The sequence below is a fragment of the Phoenix dactylifera genome, chromosome 1 (genome assembly GCF_051530095.1).
Source record: "Phoenix dactylifera cultivar Ajwa chromosome 1, Ajwa_hap1_PhDact_Kaust_v1.1, whole genome shotgun sequence".
In the NCBI taxonomy this organism is placed as follows: domain Eukaryota; kingdom Viridiplantae; phylum Streptophyta; class Magnoliopsida; order Arecales; family Arecaceae; genus Phoenix; species Phoenix dactylifera.
In genome coordinates this window covers 5,656,440-5,677,924 of record NC_143190.1, presented here as the reverse complement: position 1 = coordinate 5,677,924, position 21,485 = coordinate 5,656,440, and the positions used below count along the sequence as shown (strand labels likewise).

General features: G+C 39.7%; 1 protein-coding gene across 1 annotated transcript; it reads left to right on the top strand.

Moving 5' to 3' along the window:
• Positions 1-6,602: 6,602 nt before the first annotated feature.
• Positions 6,603-9,013, top strand: LOC103700824 (cyclin-A3-1-like). Its single transcript, XM_008782702.5, has 8 exons — positions 6,603-7,054; positions 7,149-7,381; positions 7,475-7,550; positions 7,653-7,729; positions 7,934-7,967; positions 8,078-8,227; positions 8,338-8,472; positions 8,580-9,013. The coding sequence occupies exons 1-8, from the start codon at positions 6,695-6,697 to the stop codon at positions 8,652-8,654; spliced, it is 1,140 nt and encodes a 379-aa protein (XP_008780924.1). The 5' UTR covers positions 6,603-6,694; the 3' UTR covers positions 8,655-9,013.
• The last annotated feature ends 12,472 nt before the right edge of the window (positions 9,014-21,485 follow it).

The following is a 21,485-nucleotide window of genomic DNA, read 5'->3' as shown; positions in this document are numbered from 1 at the left end:
ACTTTATAAAGAGTCCGGTGGTACGATGGGTGGTCTCATATGTCGCTAGATATGCAGGCTCTGAGATTTCGGATTCCTGTCCATCCATTTCTATGCAATTCCATGATATCTTGTTGTACTAGTTGTATTTATTATGTGAAAATTGCTGCCAAAACACGCACAGACAGCTTGTTCTTCTTGCTAGGACTATACACTTTGTCCAGTGCATTACGTGCTTTTTCAGCTCTATCAGTTGATCAGAAGGCACTGGTTATAGACTTATTTGTCCATCAAATCAAACATTACGAATTCTTCTGCCTCAACAAAAGAGGATTTTGAAAATTTTGGTTCGTTTTGGAAGTTTTTGTATCTAAGCTTCAAAGCTTGTTCCCCTTGCGAGGATAATTCCGTCGTACGCACAGACAGTTGTGAGGCAGCTCTCTTCATTGATGAAAAAGGGCATTGGTTGTCAATTAATTTGCCAATTGGGTTGGATGATATGGAATCCATCTTAATAGAGGACAACATTTTTGGATCGGCTTGGAGGTTTTTTGCATCCACACCTTAAAACTTACTCCCTTATGAAGACAGTTAATCTCCCATGCAGGTAGCTGTTGGATGCATGATGTGCCACGTCTTCGTTGACCAAAGGGCATTGGTTGTCAACTGGCTTGTTGCATAGATTGGATGATATGGATTCCATTAGCCCAATGAAGAGGACTGTTTTGAGAAGAAAGATGGCAATAAAGCTCATCGGCAATTCATTTAATCAAGATCATGAAATAGATAAAGAGTTTATGTCATGCCTCGAACCCGCCGCCTGGGTCGGGCACATGACATGGCCGCACACTTTCTAAGGCAGAGCTTCAGAGGATATGCAAAGCTTAAAAATTTATCGCAACCTCAATATCACTAAATAATAATATATAACAAATTTAATCATTCAACCAGTATCAATGATACACTATCCATTCATCTCTTTTCAGGTGATCTCAACCATAATCAAGTACCATACAACCTACAACTCTAAAAAAAAAAAGAGGAAAGAGGTTGTGAGCTTTACAACCTAATAAGAATCTTGAATCACTACACCATAAGTAATAAAAAAATAATCAATTAGCAATACTAGATAAAATGAATATCATATCAATACTTAGAAAGCTTATACAAATAACTTGTACATAAATACTCATTATCAACTTTTCAAAGAAGCATATATATATATATATATATATATATATATATATATACATACACACACATACATACATACATACATACATACATATATATACACACACACACACACATATCTCAAATGCAACTAATAATTCGACAACTAAATAAGATATTTCATTTATTTCTCATTAATCTGATTTTCATGTTTCTCATTGATGAACTTTTGGCTTTGGACTAAGCAAGATTATGACTCAGTCCAAGACTGACAAAATTTCACGCGTAAGTCTATGAAGGCTATCCTACGCAGTTACAATACTACCAATCCACACCTAATATGTTTAGTCAATTTAATATCAATATAACACCAACTTATCCCTTATCAATAAATCACCATATTAATGAATCAATTATTCAGTAATTACTTAATTTTAGAGTTTGAATATTTGAATTACCCATATTCTCTATTCTCCTTTAATTAAAAATTAAAAAAAAATGGTCAGGGCCTTACCCAAATTTAGAACTAGAATACAAGATTTCGTTGGACTTTTTTTCTGCCCGAATGAACGTAGCCTCATATAAAATCAAGGCTAACTATGAAAAGATTGGCATAGAAAGATATACAAGGCCACCTTTATGACAATGCTCAATTGTGTTCGAATCAGTCAGTGCATCGTAACTCAATACATCTAATCGAAAAAGATATATCAAATTCAAAAAAAGTAATATATCAGGGGTTATCGATTATGGGTCCAATGGTAGCTGACAAAATTCGGTGCAGGATGGATATGGTCGACTAGGTAACAGCGTCCGACGATCCAAATTGGTCTGCTCTAGCCAATCAAATTAGTTAACTTATGAAACAAGAATCATACTATGGTATAGGTAATACAATAAAGATTAATGATGATAGAGTCTAACAATACTCGACGATATTCGGGCTAAAGCTAGCACTATAGATGGTCAAAGCGACATTAGTCCTGAACCCTTTATTGGGGTCAACCTTGGGTCCACAATGAGAATATCTGGGACCATCCTGTTAGGTCTATAGAACCATATGAAGAGAGAGAAATAGAGAAAGAGAAAACCAAGAGAGAGAAAAGAGAAGGAGAGAGAGGAGGAGGAGAAGACTCTCTTCTTTTTCTCCAAAATAGGGGAGAACCATTCTCTCCCTCCCTTCTTGGAACAGGGGTGATTGGCCAAGGCTGCCCAGCCCCGGCGATGGCAATCATGGGCGGCCTTCCACTGCAGCACCACTAGAGATGGTGGTCAGCCGGCGCAAGGAAGAAGCGAGGAAGAACTAAGAAAAATCAAAAGAGAACTCGGCCTAGATCATAGTTGATCTCCCTAGGGATTTTCTAAATATCCTACTACTTCATTCTCTCCAAACTCTAATTAGCTAGCAGAATAGATGCAAGTAAAATTCCCAAACTAGGTCTAGAGGATTCAGACATTTTCATATCTATATAAGCAATGATTTGAAGAACAAAATATGATTAAGCTTTGATGAATTTCTAGTGCTTGAACATCCAAGAAGAGATAATTTCGAAAGCTAGTAGTTGGATCGGTTTGGCCCTACATTTAAAAATTCTAGCATTTCTGTCCTTCCATAATTTCCACCAAATTGCAACAAGTAAGATCCTACCCAACTCCAAACTTTTTCTTACTTCTCTTCCTTCTCCAAAGAACCATCCCAAGTAAGCCGCGTGAAACTAAATCAAGTCCAGATGATCCTAGTTTGACGTGTTCGCGGTCTATGTTTAACAATTATTGAAAAGAAGCGGTCTTTATAATTTCCAGAAGCGAAAGGGATAAGAAATGAGGTATGTTAATGATACAAAGATGCTACTTTTAGTATTTTTGAACAAAAAGAAGATCCAAAGTACAAAGAAGAAACTTTTGTTGCAATGTATGTTCAGAAACAAGGCTAACAAAAGAATAATACTTCCCAACAAATTGAACCTCCATTACAGCTTTCATGGAAGATGAATGACCTACTAAAGCAGGTCGGACCTCCATTCCATAGAGACAAATCAAAGTGGTTTACTAGTTATCTGTTGAGGAGCATGTTGGACCTTCACTTTTCTTGATTCAGACGGATTACAATAGAAACAATTGGGTCCATTAGTAAGTGCTACTGGCTGTGAATAGGTGTTATGTTGAAAAGGTAGCCTCTTGCCATCCTATCCTTAGTGACTTCTATAGGTGAGCAATAAGATTTCATGTATTAAATGTGAAGATCCTCATAAATAATGATGATCTTGGACTATTTGAATCAACTCTTCTCAATCATTTCCTTTGCAATTTTGGTTCTCTCCACCAAGATGCTGATTGTGCCCTCCTCTAGTGCTTCATCTCTCAAGTCGAAAATTGGGGTAGCATATTCCATTAGAGGTGGCAATTTATGACTCGACCTATCAACTCTATCCGCAATCAATTTGTTTTAAGTAGGTTTCAGTTTAAAATAAATAGGTTCTGGTCATAAATGGGTCAACCTACCTATAAACCTTTGACCTGTCTAATAATTACATTGAGTGACCTTACCCTTTTAACCTATTTAAGACATATTTAATCTATTCAAAACCTACTTAACTGATTTCAAACCCTTTTAGCTTGACATGCTTAACTTGTTTAATCCGTTTAAATCTATTTGACATGTTAAAATCCCACTTAACTTGTTTAACCTATTTAACGTGATTTGTCCTATTTAGTAAATGTGTTATGCGGATTAGTGCAGGTTACCTGTTTAATAGAAAGATAGATTTGGATTTGGATGTTTGACTTGTGTAATAAATTGATCAGGTTCAGGTCGACAAATTTTTACCCAACTCATATTTGATGCAACTAGACCCGACTCAATTGCCATCCTTACTTTCAGTTAATCATTCCTTCATTAACCAAGGACCTCATATCCGTATTTCTAGGTACTTGCCAACATTGCCTTGATATCTAACAAGCTATCTTTTGTTGTCTTTCGGTTATCTTTTTCAATATTGGAATGCTTGGAGTTCAAGATCTTGACAGCATTTAGCCTACTAATTTCGGTATCTCCTTGCTTGATGGCACTAGAAATTGACGCGAGAGTGGCTTGTAACTTTTGATATTTAATACATCATTCCCGACATCAAGATCATATACTTGGTTAGTAAAGAAGTGTATTAATAAGATGTTGTAATTATCTCCAAGCTATGGCTCATTAATTATCTCCAATGTAGCCAACATTTGTTGCCACCTCTGGCTGTTGATGCCTCAATTTATTTTTGGAATGACAAGATTTTATTATAAAAATGAAATTACAAAAAAAAAACTAGGTTCATTAACCTAAAACTTAAGTTGCTGATAATATGATAGTGTCAACCATCAAGCTCCAACCATTAGGGACCATTTGGACAAAATAAAACATACAACCTAGGCATCAATATTGCCATGTGGGCTATATTAATTGAAAGTCGTCATGTCTTGTATGATTTACATATTTTTATGACTTCTTACAGATGTCTTGAAAGTCATACCAATATTTGATTGGAAATTAAGTGTTGCTAATGAATTATGTAAGTAAATTTATTTGGAAGGTCACTCACTAACTCCAAACCAAACTTTTATCTCTTGGACACCCCCACCCTGTGGTATTTAGTGAAGGTGAATTTTGATGCATCATGGAAAGAAGGGAAGACTGGTGCTGACTTTATTATCCAAGATTTTTATGGCAATATCCTTCTGGCTGGAACTAAGTATTTCATAATATCCAGAGTCTCTAAAGTAGAACTAAGAGCGGCATGGGAAGGATTGACGACAACTGTCTTAAAACTTGGAGCTACAAGAATTTAGCTAGAAGGTGACTCCTCTACAGTCATTTATTAAATATTTATCAGCATAGCAATAGATCGTCTCCAAAACATCCTCTTCTTGTGGACATAAAGCAATTTCAGCAACTACTTGCATTCTTCCGTGCGAGCCATGCTTGTAGAGAGGTCAACGAAACAGACATGCTCGCTGGAGTGGGATCTAATGAAGATTCTATTCCCTTATGTCTATTCCTCTAGATGTTCACCTCCTTGTTTATGATGATTTATATGTTGTTTTATTTTTAAGAATGTAGATTTGTGGGTATCTTTACTCTACATCACCCAAAAAAAAAAAAAGAAATTGTTTGGAAGGTTTGAGTGGCTTATGCTGTATACAGAGAGCCTCTGCCTGCATGTGTATATAGTCTTATGCTCAAACTACTTCAAATTCAAGATCTCCAGCTTGTTGGATTAAATCTCAACCACTAGAAATGTAACGAGAGTGATGATCGCAATTAGATGTTTCAACTAGTGCTTACAAGTAGAAAAATTATTAGGGATTCTAGAAGGCAATAAATATTTGATTTTGTAACAAGGACAATCACATCAATAAAATTGGATAATTTCACATGGCAATCAAACCAGCCAGTTTATATTGGGATCAAAGACTATTTATTTTGTAATCACTCCATAGAAGCAGCTTCTCTAGAAACGATCTAAAACTTGGTCTACCGACTTAATATATCATGAATCATAAATTGAGGGAAGCTATACCAATTCTCATGCTTCTTTAGGCATATTTTCTTTTTCATGCCAACAAGGAAATGTATGATTTGATGTGGTAAAGTATTGCTTATAACCAAGTTGTTTTTTTATCAAAACTCATGATGTCAATTTCTAATTAGAATTGTCTAATTCCGCATCTATCAGCTTTTTTTTTTTTTTTTTTGTTGCATTGACAGTTCATGCTGCTCTAACATGAGCACAATCTGCTATATTAGAAGTAAAAAGCCTACACAAAGCAAAAAGAAATGAGAACTGTTGAGTCCAAAGAAACTCTTCCGAATGGTGAGCAGCAAATGAGGCGATCCAGTCATTAGCTTGGTTCGCCTCTCGAAGGACATGCCAGATCTAGATAGCCCGGCACTCCCGTAACATCCGTCGCATGTCGTCCAAAAGCGGGTGCTCCATCTCCTCCTGCCCCTCCTCCCGAAGACGTACGACCAGCAAGGTAGAGTCTCCCTCCAAAATGATGCAGCCAGCCGCATCTATCAGCTTTCAAACGTTGTAAAATACACTGGTTGATGGAAATTTGTATGGAAAGAAGTACCTCACCAAATATCAAGTGAATCCGGTGCCCGGCTAATGCCGAGTCAACGCTATAGCCGTTTCTTAAAGCAGCCCCCAATCGACCCGCCGGGCGCCAAACGCGTCGTTTCTTCCGAGGCTCCAAAACCCCCAAAATTTCCAAATTCAGAGCTTTCTTTTCTCTCTTCATTTCAAACTCAAAAAAAACAAAAAAAAGAAACCGGCCTCTCCGAGCGCGCAACCCATTTTTTCCCCCTCTTTTTTTTTTTCGAACCTCTTCGGCAAATGCAAATGGCGGCCTCCCTCCCCTCCCAAACTCTCTCTACAAACCCCCCTCCCCTCCCCCTCCCTTCTCCTCACTCTCGACTCCTCCCTCCCTCCCTCTCTCTCTCTCTCTCTCTCTCTCTGTCGCCAGAGCGAAGGATTAGGAGAAGAGAGAGGGAGTCATGGCGGACAAGGAGAACATCGTCCCCCGCCTGACCCGCGCGGCGGCCAAGAGGGCGGCGGCCTCCGCCTCAGCCGCCCAGTCCCAATGCCAGGACCAGCCCCCGGCCAAGAGGAAGCGCGTGGCCCTGAGCGAGCTCCCGACCCTATCCAACGCCATCATCCGCCCCTCCGCATTTCTGCGTGCCGCACCTTCCAAACCCAGGCTCAGGTCCAAGAAGGAGGAGGATGCCGAGGTCTCGAAGGTGCCGCCGGCGGATCTCCCCGCCGCCGCCGCCACCAACATGGATTTCGATGCGGAGGATCCGCAGATGTGCGGGCACTATGCGAATGATATATATCAGTACCTTCGATCCATGGAGGTTTGTTTCTGAGCTTGGGTTCCACAGTTGGGCTATTATTTTTCTGCTGGAATTTCTGATTTGATTTGGAGTTGTGCTGCTTTTATGGATGTAGGTGGAGCAGAAGAGAAGGCCTCTGGTGAATTATATCGAGACGATCCAGACCGATGTGACGGCGAATATGAGAGGGATTTTGGTGGATTGGCTTGTCGAGGTTGCGGAGGAGTACAAGCTTGTCTCGGATACCCTTTATCTCACTGTTTCGTATATCGATAGATTTCTTTCGTTCAATGCCCTCAGTAGGCAGAAGTTACAGCTTCTCGGGGTGTCTTCGATGCTCGTTGCCTCGTATGGTCTCTTCTTCTTTCCTCTTCTTCTTCGGTAAAAATTGTTTTTTTTCCCCTCTCTCCATCTGATTGCTTTGGGCGTTCAATGAAACAGGAAGTATGAAGAAATTAGCCCTCCTCATGTGGAAGACTTCTGTTATATTACCGATAACACTTACACAAAGCAAGAGGTGATCTTTTGTGTTGTTTTCTCTTGCTTTCTCCATCTCTTTCTATCTACTTGCTTTGGGGAGTTAGTAAATTGTGTGTTTGCCATGTTTTTGGTTTTTTAGGTGGTGAAGATGGAGAGTGACATACTAAAGCTTCTCAAGTTTGAGATGGGAAATCCTACTACTAAAACTTTTCTTAGGTATGGGCTCTGACATTGCTTGAGGAATTTGATAACAGTTTTTTTTTTTTTTTTGGGTCTTCTTTCCCTGTGAATTTTCTTCAAAGTTAGATCCATGTGCCATGGTTGCTTGGATGCGATTTTGTAAGCTTCATAGACTCATGTCATGATTGCGCTCTTTAGCATTCGCTTAGGCTGATGGAGCTTTTATTTTGTCCTGTTTAGGCGATTCACAAAGGCTGGACAAGAGGATGGCAAAGTAAGTGTTTTTATGCCCCCATGGATTTGGATTATTAACAGCATGTTGGCCTTGGATGTTGCATTTGTTCTGGTCCCCTTATTCATAGTGGTTTTTACCTTCTATTGCAGTATCCTGCTCTGCTTCTGGAGTTCTTAGGCAGTTACCTTGCAGAGTTGAGCTTACTAGACTATGGCTGTGTCCGGTTCTTGCCATCAGTAATTGCTGCTTCAGCTGTTTTTCTTGCAAGATTGACCATTAATCGAGCATCACACCCTTGGGTAAGAGCATGTTGCTCCAAATGTTTATGGTTCCAGTTGTGGGGCTTCTTAGTTATGTACTGCCTGTGTCTTAGTTGGATGTGCTAAATCGTCTTGATGCAATTTTCCAGAATGAAACACTTCAACGCTACACTGGTTATAAGCCGTCTGAGCTAAAGGAGTGCGTCCATGCTATATATGATTTGCAATTGAACAAGAAGGGGTCTGCTTTGGTGGCTATCAAAGAAAAGTACAGGCAGCACAGGGTAGGTTCTTGTCTTCTTCCAAGCCCTTTGCTTTACATAGTAGCGTAAGGTTCAAAATCTCAAGTTCAATTGCATTGGGCTGACCTGCAGTAATTTTTGTCGAACAGTTTAAGTGTGTAGCTGCCGCATTGCTTCCTCCCTCAGAGATTCCTGCATCATATTTTGAAGACCTCAAAGAATAGATCTCAGAAAGAGAATTATGATGAATGACCCCAGGAATTGATGCTCCAAGACCAAATCGCCTGGAGCTGGGAAGAAGGATGATTCACAGGAGGTAGTTGAGGAAACAGATGAGATATACACAGATCTGTTGTTTCAGAAACCATCAAAAGTTACTGAGCAGTTCTCATTCTAACTTAGAAGTAATCAAGCATTGGCATTGACGGCACTTAGTGTTGAGTAACATAAGTCTCACAACCAGGTCTTTGAGGCATAAATTTTGTATGGTTCCGAATCTTTCACTCAATTTTTCCAATATGAAAATGTACCAACTAACATCCTTGTTTGTTTAAGTATAATAATATGTTAATCCATTTTCATTGTCTATACAGAAATTTCAAAATTATCTATTGAAATTGACTTGAAAAAGGCATTGAACGACATAGTCGAGCCTGCTCAGAAGATCTCTCTTTTTCAAGGGTTTGTTTTGTGATACTGTTTTGAGAGTACTGGGGGTGTGAGGCTTAAACTATAGCTCATTTGTTGTTTTTGTATGCGCTAGTGTTTAATGTAAGGTATGCCATATCCACCCGAATTGGATGGTATGAGATATATTATATTGTACTAGTCTGGTACCGGTGGTGTACTGATATTTAGTATGCCAAAAAAAATTCTGTACTATATTGACATTATGTTAGTGTGGCACCAGTACGGGGTTTAGTTTTAAGATGGTGAATTTTGGTCTGAAGGTTTGGAACAATGTTTGTTTCTCTCAATGCCATAATCCAGTAATGCAACTTGAAGGTTTTAGAATACATTCTTTTTTCTTAATGCCTAGCAAATGATGCTCCTCTTAGGGCTCTATGCATTACTAGTACAAAAAAAAAGGTCTTTGAGATTGCTTGTGTTAATTGCCAAAACCAATTAAACAAAATGGTGGACACAAAAGTTATCTTTATCCTTGGTTATTGATGATCTAAATATAACTTTCAGCTGTATTATGTTGGCAGTCTTTATATCCCTGAAGACAATTATGAACCAAAAAGATAAAAGTGAACATTTTTTCTAGCCTAGTTGAACAATATTTCAATTTGGATTAAAAGTTCAAGACCTGAAAGGGCAAGCTTGCATGCCATCGACACAGGAAAGCTATGGCTTTTGATTGTTGATGGCGAACATGGTTAAATTATATGAAGCATAGCGCTGAAGAGCAGTTTCATAAAATTAACTCTAGCCAGCCTATGGCATATTCTACAATTTCATCATAGACTCTGCGGTTGTTTTGCTGAAAGTTTTAGAACTCTACTGAATTAGATTGATGCTTAGGTATTTCAGTGCAACTGTAGTAAGTAGTTGTGATAAGAATATTGAACCTAAGAATACCTTAAATGTAAAGCATTGTGAACCCTTTATTCTACAACAATGCTAATGGTGTTGTGTAGAGCTTTCTTGGGACTGATTGCACAGTGCTTTGGCTGGACTTTTAGATCAACCATGTCAAAAACTTTTGATATACCCTGTAGAGCACAATACGAGCCTATTCACATCTTAGCGGCTGGATCAGCTTATAGTATTATTCCCACAACTTGTATTGAGAATGAAAAACTTTTGATATACTTTTTGTAGAGCACTATAGCAGCCCATTCACATCTTAGCAGCTGGATGATGATGATAACTTGTGTTGAGAATGAAAAAAAATTGATATACCTTTCGTAGAGCCTTGTAGCAGCCCATTCACATCTTAGTGGCTGACTATTGCTGCTATTGTTGGTGCTGGTGCTACTACTATTATTGATGATATTGCTACTATTGTTGATGATGATGATGCTGTTGTTGTTGTTGTTGATGATTGGACGTGGTAAGCTGAATTCGCTTAGCACTGGAGGTTGGAGCCTCCCATAGATCTCTTGGACTTGGGCTATCCACAATAAGTTCATATAACTTTTATGGTTTATTTGCATGCTAAATCTTCAAACTTCATAGTATTAATTAGAAGAAGCGAGTTTGAAGGTGCCAGCATACCTAAGTCCTTGACAGTCGTATCGAATGAATTTGGATCAAATGCTACTTTCTTGAGGATTTGGATGGTTAGGAATAGCTTGGTGGCTTGACTACCCCTTTTTGTCTATCCCCCTCATAGAAGTATTAGTTTTGTTGGGTTGACACAAGTTGGTGATGCCCACGTAAATGAACCAAATTACATTATCACATGTTATAGTCTTGACATGTGGATTAATAGTTTATGGAACGACATGGAAAGAGGTCTTATTCCATGCACTTAATCCAACTATTTTTGCTTTTTTGTTGGGGTGTTGGGGTGGGGCAAGGGTAAAACCACCCTATCAATCATCAACTCATCTATGATTGTCATATTGTATGGTTGATCGGGGTATTTCTATCCTCGATCAACGACCATTTTATTTATCAAAGAAGATGTAATAAAAAAAAACATATGTAATGATACTTAATTTAATGAAGTTGAATCTTGGTCCAATGATAACTGTTATGATCTAGATGTCATGGATCTAAAATATAGAACCAGCTTTCCATATATGGAAATAAGGTGTCATATATCTAACCCTCCCTTGATCTCACAGTAGCGAAATAAAAACACCCTATCAATCATTAACTCTTATATTATTGTCACAATTTGTGGTTCACCAAGGCATTTTTGTTTAGTTTTTGTGTGATAAATGCGTTGGATTGTGTTATGCAAAAATAACGCCATGCCCGATTTAAAGATATAACTATTGTTGCTTACTGTAACACGTGGTTATCAAGCTGTGATGCCCTGATCATTATGTTTTATACAAAAAATTGAAAGATTTGCAAACCTATTATAAGCCCTATGGGGAAGTTTAATAGCAAAAAGGAAATTTTTTTATTTCTAGGCCCTCCATCTAGAGAGCGCTTGGAAGGCAATGAAACAAAAGGCATCCGTATTGTCATCTAGCTATGACTATTTCATTTGTCAAACAAAATGCAATAATTAAGTTGTGTAATAAACATATGTAATGACACTTAATTTAATGAGGGTGAACCTTGGTTCAATAATAACCATCATAATAGAGGTGTCATGGGTTTGAAATACAGAGCTAGCTTCTCCATATATGGGGATAAAATATCATACACCTAACCTTCCTTAGATCCCACGATAGCAGGGTAAAAACACCCTTTCGATCACTATCTTCTATTATTGTACAATGTGTGGTTCATTGAGGTATTTCTATCTTCTATCTATGGCTTTTTCATTTGTCACACAAGATGCAATAATTAAGTTATGCAATAATACATTTGTAATGATACTTGATTTTAATAAGGGTGAACCTTGGTGCAATAATAACTATCATAACTTATGTGTTGCAGGTCCAAAACATAGAACTAGTCTCTCCATATATGGAGATATGGTGTCATACATCTAACCTTCTACAGATCCCAGTAGTGAAAGTCTTGTGCACCAGGCCTGCCTTTTAAAGATATTTGATTTAATAAGGCATGTGTTTCATTGAGCTAATTATAGGAAATCAAACACTACAAGCCAACTTACAAGTAATGCTAAATTGACATATGTAATCCTTATGCGGTGTTAATGTGCTAATGTGGCTTGCTTATTCACCACTTGGGCAATCATTGAGACTAGGGAGACCACAATTGTTCCCCTTTATCTCCTTTCTCTCATGTCATCTTTGTTTTTGTTTTCACTACTCAAACTTTTTTTCTTCCCCGGCCAAACTCACAACTGATGTCATTTTTGTTGCTGCCTATATCCTCCTTGACGAATCTCGAAACCGACCACAACTCATAGAATGGTCGGCAAACCAAAGCTTGCCACGAAGCCTCTGATCACCAACTAAAGCCTGCCATGTAGCAAGCCTAGAAATGTGCGACTGACTTCAAATTTTAAGAACTCCCTACAGCTTGTGACACCTCGACCAAAATCTCAAATGACCTCTGAGATCACGCTAGCCAAATTTGTAGGATGCAATCTGCATGCAAAATGTCCACACTTGATTCTCCAAATGTGTGGAGGCCTGCCAATCCTGGATGACCCACGTGCCTGAATTCTGGGGCGACAAGCTCTCGTCTCTGCCTATATAATCCACTTTTCAAGCGACCCTTTAGGTAAGTGCTTGTGTGCCCTGATAAACCATTGCGAGCTTCCTCTATTTTCTGAGCATGATCTTGACTTAGGCACCAGAGGGTCCTCCATCGAACACACTCTGACAAGAGAACTTCTTTGTCTTTACTATTTTAGGTCAGAGCTTGACCATAGGCCAAGATCCCGACGGCAACTCTCTGTTTCAAATCATAGCCTTACATGACTGGAATAGCTCGTTGTCGAGCACTCCAGCATCTCTCCTGCTTGGCACCTAGGACATGACCGTTCTCATCTCTCTCGCTAGAGGAAGGGTAGATTGCATCATAGGAGGTCTCATCTTCAAAAAGTGAATAACCCGTAGCTATGAAGTCTCGAAGGCCACAACTGGCACCTTTCAACACCCAATAGAATACACCAAAGGAGTCCAATGGCTCTTTGTGGAGCCCATATAAGGCTCCACCCCTACCAGAATTGCACTCGTCCTAGACGGTAATCCCTGAATAGTTTCAACTGCTCATGTAGCAGGTTCAAGCGCTGACTACTACTTTCATAATTTGCAGCAGTTTGCCGCCACTCAACAGCATTAGTATGAGGCTCGCGAACTTGGCCAACATGAAGTCTCAATGCACCTAGGTCATCACTCCCCTCCTCGGAGTGTGGGGCGGGCTCCTCCAAGCCAGCATGTCCGTCCCCAAAGTTACAACAAGGCTCTGCGCAGTCTCCATTCCTAGCCACGAATTTCTGCACAAGATATTCGGCTCCAATCTTCTGATTTCTCCTCCTGGGAGGAGTCAGCATCTAGTCACTTCTCCCTTCACTGAGCTGAGAAGGCCTCCAGGAGGGAGGCCGACCTTGATTGTAAGTTCAAGAAGATGCACTGATGCCTTGAGGCTCTACGATAGCACCAAGTTGAGCAAGAGAGGAATGTGGAGTTTACCATCGAACCTCTATTCCCGGTAAGAATAATGGAGGAGCATGTTCCTCCTCACTTCAAGATGCCATAATTAGAGATGTGCGATGGTACTATGGACTCTTTAGATCACTTGGAGAGTTTCAAAGCTCTCATGTACTCTAAGGAAACACCAACACAGTGTTGTGTAGAGCCTTTCCTGCCATGTTGCAAAAGATAGCTTCCCTATGGTACATCAGGTTGCATCCGGGCTCCATTCACTCCTTTGAGCAGTTCAGTAGAATGTTCGCTGCCCACTTCATGAGCGACAAGAGGCAAACAAAGGGTTTAGATACCCTTTTTGCAATCAAGAAAAGAGAGAATGAGTCCTTACGGGACTACGTCAGCTGCTTTAATACAGCCATGTTGGAGGTATGCAACTTGAATCATTCGATCGCCATGTCTACTATGAGGATATGAGGAGCGAATTGAAGACATCTCGATTCTTTTTCTCTCTAGAGAAGAGATTATCCAGGAAATATGCCGAACTCTTGACTAGGGCCAACAAATATATCAATGCTAAAGAGGCCATGATGGCGCGGCGTGAGTTAGTAAGGGGCAGACCCGACAAAAGGAAGAATAATAATAAGTGGGCTCAAGATGATCCAGCAGAGCCTAGCAAGAAGCCAAGAAGGAATGACGACGATCCTTGGTAGTCAAAGAGCCCTTCTTGGAGGTTCGAGAGGTACATGAAATCCATAATTGGAGCTACATGAAGCAGCCTCGAAAAATGAGACTAGCAACTCATAAAGATATGATTATTTTTAGCTAACGAATGAAATCAAGGCACTGATTCAATGGGACTACCTTAGTGCCTTCGTTCGTGACCTGCATGACCAAGCAGACGTTGGTCAGGAGCAACTCGCCCTCGAGACATAGGTTGACAACTGACCAATAGTAGGAGTCATCAATACCATAGCCAAAGGAACAATCGCTTGCGGTACCAGTTCATCCGCTTGAAGAGCTTACGTGTGAGCTGTCCAAGCTAGAAGCTCATCTTCAAAAAGACTAAGGACAAACGAAGTTATTTTCTTCTCAAATTTTGATGCGGAGAGGGTTCAAACCCTCCATGATGATGCTATTGTAGTTTCTCTTACTATAGCAAATTATGATGTAAAAAAATAGTAAATAATAGAAGCTTGATAGACATCTTGTTTTATGAGGCTTTTTCTAGAATGAGCTTACTGGCTGATTGATTAAGGTATATCAGCTCTCCCTCGGTCAAGTTTTCTAAAGAACCAGCCCCAATTGAAGGTGTCATCATCCTTCTGGTTACAACAAGCCAGGACCCCTATGGCAACCTCTATTCCAAGTTGCAGCATTGCACGACTCGAATAGCTATCGCTGAACAGTCCAGCATCTCTCCTACTTAGCACTTGGGATAGGCCAATTCTCGACGGCAACACTTCCTAACTACATCATAATATCAAGAAGTAGCTTAACCATTGTTGACCTGCATTCCATGTTATCATCGGGACTAATGTCCTTCCCCCGGGATTTGCTCTAGCAAGGATGAGGAGGGTTTTGGAGTAGCGGCGATGGAAGGAACTTGATTAAAGCCCTTTGATTGAGATAGGAAGATGATAAGAAAATAAGCGACTTTTGGCGAAGACGATGAACAAGAGAGAGATGGGAAGAAGGTGTTGGGATTGGGAGGTAACAACAAACAAGATAATTAAAGCACAACGGAATCAACAACTCTCCCACCTTGTGTAAACCTGTTAGAAAACAAACAACTAGAGCCAATCCACCTAATATATATATATCAAGGCATTCGCAAATACTTAGCTGATCAGAAAAATAAAACACAAAAGGAACACCAAATTTTTACGTGGAAAACCTCCCCAATGTGGAGAGTAAAAACCACGGGACCGTAGTCCACCCAAAAACTTCCACTATCAACAAATAATGGGTATACAATCTGTTCTCTCTAGCCAAAACTAGAGGCATATATCACCACATAATCTCAAGAACAATATTCTTGGCAAACATCAATTATAAGAGAGAAAGATTGAGAAGATCTCACATAAACAGCAGCCACGTTTCTGAAAAATCTGACTGTGATAGAAGACTGCAAATGGCGATCACACCGTACAGATTGAAGAACCACGTGTTGCGAACCTGCTGTCCAAATTTCAGCTCGATCGGACCACGGATTACCTCCCGATCGTCGTTTGATCAAGACTGCGCGCTGAATATCAATTCTGCATCTTCTCCCCTGCCTCCCTCTATTTTTAATTCGTGGAAGACGGCTCACATACCCTGCATTCTCAACATAAAAGGTTGCCCTAATGGGCCTCACGTTTTGGGCCAAAAATAGTCCAACCAAATAGGCTAAAACTAATTAATTTAGCCCACATTTGTTGGGCTAAGTCTCCTCCAACATAGGAGGGATAACCCAACAAATCTCCCCCTCCCGACTATGTAGAGGGATTCACCATCCCGGAGATCAATCGACATACCTCAAGCTTTTCTCTTGGCAAAGACTTCGTCAATATATCAGAACCATTGTCATCTGTATGAATTTTTTCAAGTTCCAACAGCCTAGAACTCAGAACATCTCGAATCCAATGGTATCTCACATCTATATGCTTCGATCTTGAATGAAAGGTAGAGTTTTTACCAAGATGGATAGCACTCTGATTATCACAATATAACACATAGTGCTCTTGCTTGAAACCAAGCTCCTCAATATATTTTCTCAACCATAGCAACTCTTTACATGATTCTGTTGCTGCAATGAACTCTGCTTCAGTGGTAGAAAGTGCAACACACTTCTGTAACTTTGATTGCCACGCCACGGCTCCTCCTGCAAAAGTAATTAGATAACCTGAAGTAGATCTGCGAGTATCAACATCTCCAGCCATATCTGCATCTGTGTAACCAACTAGCATAGGTTTCTCACATCCAAAGCTAAGTTTCAAACTGGACGTACCTCGAAGATATCTCATAATCCACTTCACTGCATTCCAATGCTCTCTTCCTGGATTTGAAAGAAAACGACTAACTGTGCCAACTGCATGAGCCATGTCTGGTCTTGTACACACCATTGCATACATCAAACTTCCTACCGCTGAAGAATATGGAACTTTCTGCATGTCTTTCTTTTCTTCATCTGTAGAAGGACACTGTTTAGTGCTCAATTTAAAGTGAGTAGCAAGAGGAGTACTAACCACTTTAGCTTTGTTCATATTAAACTTCTGAAGCACTTTCTCAATGTACTTTTCTTGTGACATGTACAACTTCTTAGCATCTCTGTCTCGATTAATCCTTATGCCAAGGATCTGTTTTGCTGACCCTAAGTCTTTCATAGCAAAAGACTTATTTAATTGCTTCTTCAACCTATCAATCCGAGAAGTATTCTTGCCAACAATCAACATGTCATCAACATAAAGTAACAAAATAATAAAATCATCATCATCAAATTTCTGCACAAAAACACAATGGTCAGAAATTGTCTTCTTGTAACCATGCTCCCCCATAACTGACTCAAATTTCTTGTACCATTGTCTCGGTGCCTGCTTCAAGCCATAAAGACTTTTCTTTAATCTGCATACATAATCCTCTTTTTCCTTTTCCTCGAAACCTTCTGGCTGCTCCATGTAAATTTCTTCCTCTAAGTCACCGTAAAGGAAAGCAGTCTTGACATCCATCTGCTCAATCTCTAGATCAAGACTAGCTGCTAAACCGAGAACAACTCGAATAGATGACATCTTCACAACTGGAGCAAATATTTCATTAAAATCAACACCTTTTCTTTGGCTGAATCCCTTGACAACCAATCTAGCTTTATACCGTGGACATGATGAGTGTTCTTCTTGCTTCACTCTGTACACTCACCTATTCTTCAAAGCTCTTTTGCCTTTAGGCAACTTTACTAACTCAAAGGTGTGATTTTCATATAGTGACTTCATTTCATCCTTCATGGCCTCAATCCATTCTTTCTTGTGTTCATCTTCCATCGCTTCTTCATAATTTTCGGGTTCTCCCCCGTCAGTAAGTAGCACATATTCATTAGTTGAATACCGTGTGGAAGGTTGTCTATTTCTATTAGACCTCCTAATTAGTTGAGCTGGAACATCTGGTTCTTGCAACTGATTATCAGCATCATTATTTGCTTCAGCCTGTATGGGAGCATTTTCATTCACATCAACTGCATCTGGCTGGTCATTCTGCAACTCATCAGCATTTTCTGGCACTGGTGTTGGTGCTATAGAAACTGGATCCAAGTCTATCATGTCATCACTATACTGTGGCTCTGTCTTATCTGCTTTCTCAATGTCCTGTATGGTTTGATCTTCCATGAACACGACATCACGGCTTCTAATAAGCTTTTTGCTAACTGGATCATAAAACTTGTACCCAAAATTATCCTGACCATACCCTAAAAATATGCACTGTCTAGTTTTGGCATCAAGTTTGGACCTTTCATCTTTGGAAATATGCACAAATGCCTTGCATCCAAAGACATGAAGATGATCATAAGAAACATCTTTACCTGTCCAGACTCTGTTTGGCACATCAAACTGCAAGGGAACACAAGGTGTGAGATTCAATACATGTACAACTGTACTCAAAGCCTCACCCCAAAAGGATCTTGGCAACCCTGCTTGTGAAAGCAAACATCTGACTCTCTCCACCAATGTCCTATTCATTCTTTCTGCCAAACCATTCAATTGAGGTGTCTTCGGAGGTGTTTTCTGATGCCGAATACCCTGTTCTCGACAATAATCATCAAATGGACCTGAGTATTCTCCTCCATTATCTGTTCGGATACATTTCAGCTTTCTCCCTGTTTCTCTCTCAACCGAGGCCTGAAACTGTTTGAAAACATCCAATACATGATCCTTTGTCTTTAAGGTGTAAACCCACATCTTTCTTGATTGATCATCAATGAATGTCACAAAATAACGAGCACCACCAAGTGTCATTGTCTTCATTGGACCACAAACATCTGAATGCACCAGATCAAGTGCATTTGGTTTTCTGGAAGGAGGGGATGCTTTGAAGGAAACTTTGTTCTGCTTACCTGCTAAACAGTGAGCACAATTTCTTAGATGAGTACTCTTCACTCCATGTAGTAGTCCTTTCTTAGCCAACATCGATAAGCCTTTCTCACTCATGTGACACAGTCTCTTGTGCCATAACTCAACTGTATCTTCATTCTCCACTGCATTGATAGTGGTTCTGGAGAACCTTGTCTGTAACAAGTATAAAGTTGAGTGCTTTTTACCTGTAGCCACAACCAAAGCTCCTTTAGTGAGCTTCCATCTACCATCAGAGAAAGTATTGCAGAATCCTTCATCATCAAGTCTACCCACAGAAAGTAGGTTGTAACGGATGTCGGGAATATGTTTCACATTTTTAAGAACCAACTTTGTGCCATTGTTGGTTTCTAAACAAACATCGCCTACACCGACAACTTTGGCTATGCCACTATCTCCCATTTTTACAACCCCAAAATCACCAGCTATATAGGTTGAAAAGAGATCCCTCCGCGATGTAGCATGAATAGAAGCACCACTGTCAACTACCCAGCTCATCTCATGACATGCAAGATTAACAACATCAACATCACAAGCAATAAGAAAGTTTTCAATAATGGAAACCTGATCTTTATCATTATCATCTTTCTTCTTATCTGTATCTTTGTTTTGCTTGTTTTCCCTCTTCAGCTTCCGACAATACTTCTTGATATGCCCCTTTCCACCACAATGATAACACTCAACATTAGCGAATTTGTTGGACTTACTTCTGGTCTTGCCTCTGTACTTCGAATCTCTGCTTTTACTCCTCCCCCTCGTCTCAGTAACTAAGACATCTGACTGTGAAGAGGAACCCTGTGATTTTCGTCTCATCTCTTCATTCAGAATACTACTCTTAGCTAAATCCATTGAGATAACACCATTCGGGGCTGAGTTAGATAAAGTTGTTCTCACTGTCTCCCACGAGTTCGGCAGAGTGCCTAGAAGCCATAATCCCTGTACCTCATTATCAAAATTGATACCCATTGTGGCCAATTAATTAATGATCCCTTGGAATGTATTCAAATGATCTGTCATAGGAGTTCCATCCTGATACCTCAAGGACATCATCTGCTTTATGAGGAACAATTTATTATTTCCAGTTTTCCGAGCATACAATTGTTCAAGCTTGGTCCATAAACTGCGTGCATGTGTCTCTCCACTAATATGATTCAAAACATTGTCATCTACCCATTGCCTGATATATCCACACACTTGTCGATGGAGCAATTTCCACTCCTCTTCAGTTTTATCATCAGGTTTCATAGTAGAAAATACCGGTTGATGATAACCTTTCACATAGAGAAGATCTTCCATCTTTCCTTTCCATGTATGATAATTAGTACCATTCAGATTAATCATTCTAGCAGTATTTGTTTCCATTGTTCACACAAGATAAAACAATTCAACAACCTCGCTCTGATACCACTTGTTGGGATTGGGAGGTAACAACAAACAAGATAATTAAAGCACAACGGAATCAACAACTCTCCCACCTTGTGTAAACCTGTTAGAAAACAAACAACTAGAGCCAATCCACCTAATATATATATATCAAGGCATTCGCAAATACTTAGCTGATCAGAAAAATAAAACACAAAAGGAACACCAAATTTTTACGTGGAAAACCTCCCCAATGTGGAGAGTAAAAACCACGGGACCGTAGTCCACCCAAAAACTTCCACTATTAACAAATAATGGGTATACAATCTGTTCTCTCTAGCCAAAACTAGAGGCATATATCACCACATAATCTCAAGAACAATATTCTTGGCAAACATCAATTATAAGAGAGAAAGATTGAGAAGATCTCACATAAACAGCAGCCACGTTTCTGAAAAATCTGACTGTGATAGAAGACTGCAAATGGCGATCACACCGTACAGATTGAAGAACCACGTGTTGCGAACCTGCTGTCCAAATTTCAGCTCGATCGGACCACGGATCACCTCCCGATCGTCGTTTGATCAAGACTGCGCGCTGAATATCAATTCTGCATCTTCTCCCCTGCCTCCCTCTATTTTTAATTCGTGGAAGACGGCTCACATACCCTGCATTCTCAACATAAAAGGTTGCCCTAATGGGCCTCACGTTTTGGGCCAAAAATAGTCCAACCAAATAGGCTAAAACTAATTAATTTAGCCCACATTTGTTGGGCTAAGTCTCCTCCAACATAGGAGGGATAACCCAACAGAAGGTAGATGGCAACAGTGGCGAAGAAGGTATAGGCAAGCAAGTGATGATCAAGGGGGCCAAGATTATACGAACAATAGGAGGAAGGGGAGATTTGGAGGGCTAGTAGTCTGTCGGTGGAAGAAGGAAAGATCGGCCAAAGTGGCTAACCATAGCAGAGAGAAATCCACCATTGTGATGGTATCAATGCCTCTTGCTGATGGCAATAAACCAATGATGGAGCCAGAAAGAGAGAGTACAAGGCTTTCATTTTCTCCATTAATTAAGTAATGATGCGGTAGTGCTTCATATGTATTAAATGGATGAGTGAGAGAAAACTATCCCCTTTCCAAAAATCAGAAAAATGATAAAAGAATCAATAGCCCACATCATCCATTGTTCTAATATATTCTTAATGTAATGACTCTAGCTGATCTTTATCTTTAGTTAGAGATATTAGTTACATGAAGAACTTACTACTTTATTAAGAAGTTTAATTCTAAATGTTGTTTATATTATTGAGAGACATCTCTTTTGGTTTGTTAAATGTAAAATGCAAGAAGACTCTTTCTCCTTAACAAAAAGAAAAGAAAAGAATATAAGAGACTCT

Bases quoted from the DNA above. Each gene is read 5' to 3' on its own strand.
- LOC103700824 (XM_008782702.5), top strand. From the start codon at position 6,695: ATGGCGGACAAGGAGAACATCGTCCCCCGCCTGACCCGCGCGGCGGCC. The intron at 8,228-8,337 runs GTAAGAGCATGT...GCAATTTTCCAG, and splicing joins ATCGAGCATCACACCCTTGG to AATGAAACACTTCAACGCTA. The intron at 8,473-8,579 runs GTAGGTTCTTGT...TTTGTCGAACAG, and splicing joins AAAAGTACAGGCAGCACAGG to TTTAAGTGTGTAGCTGCCGC.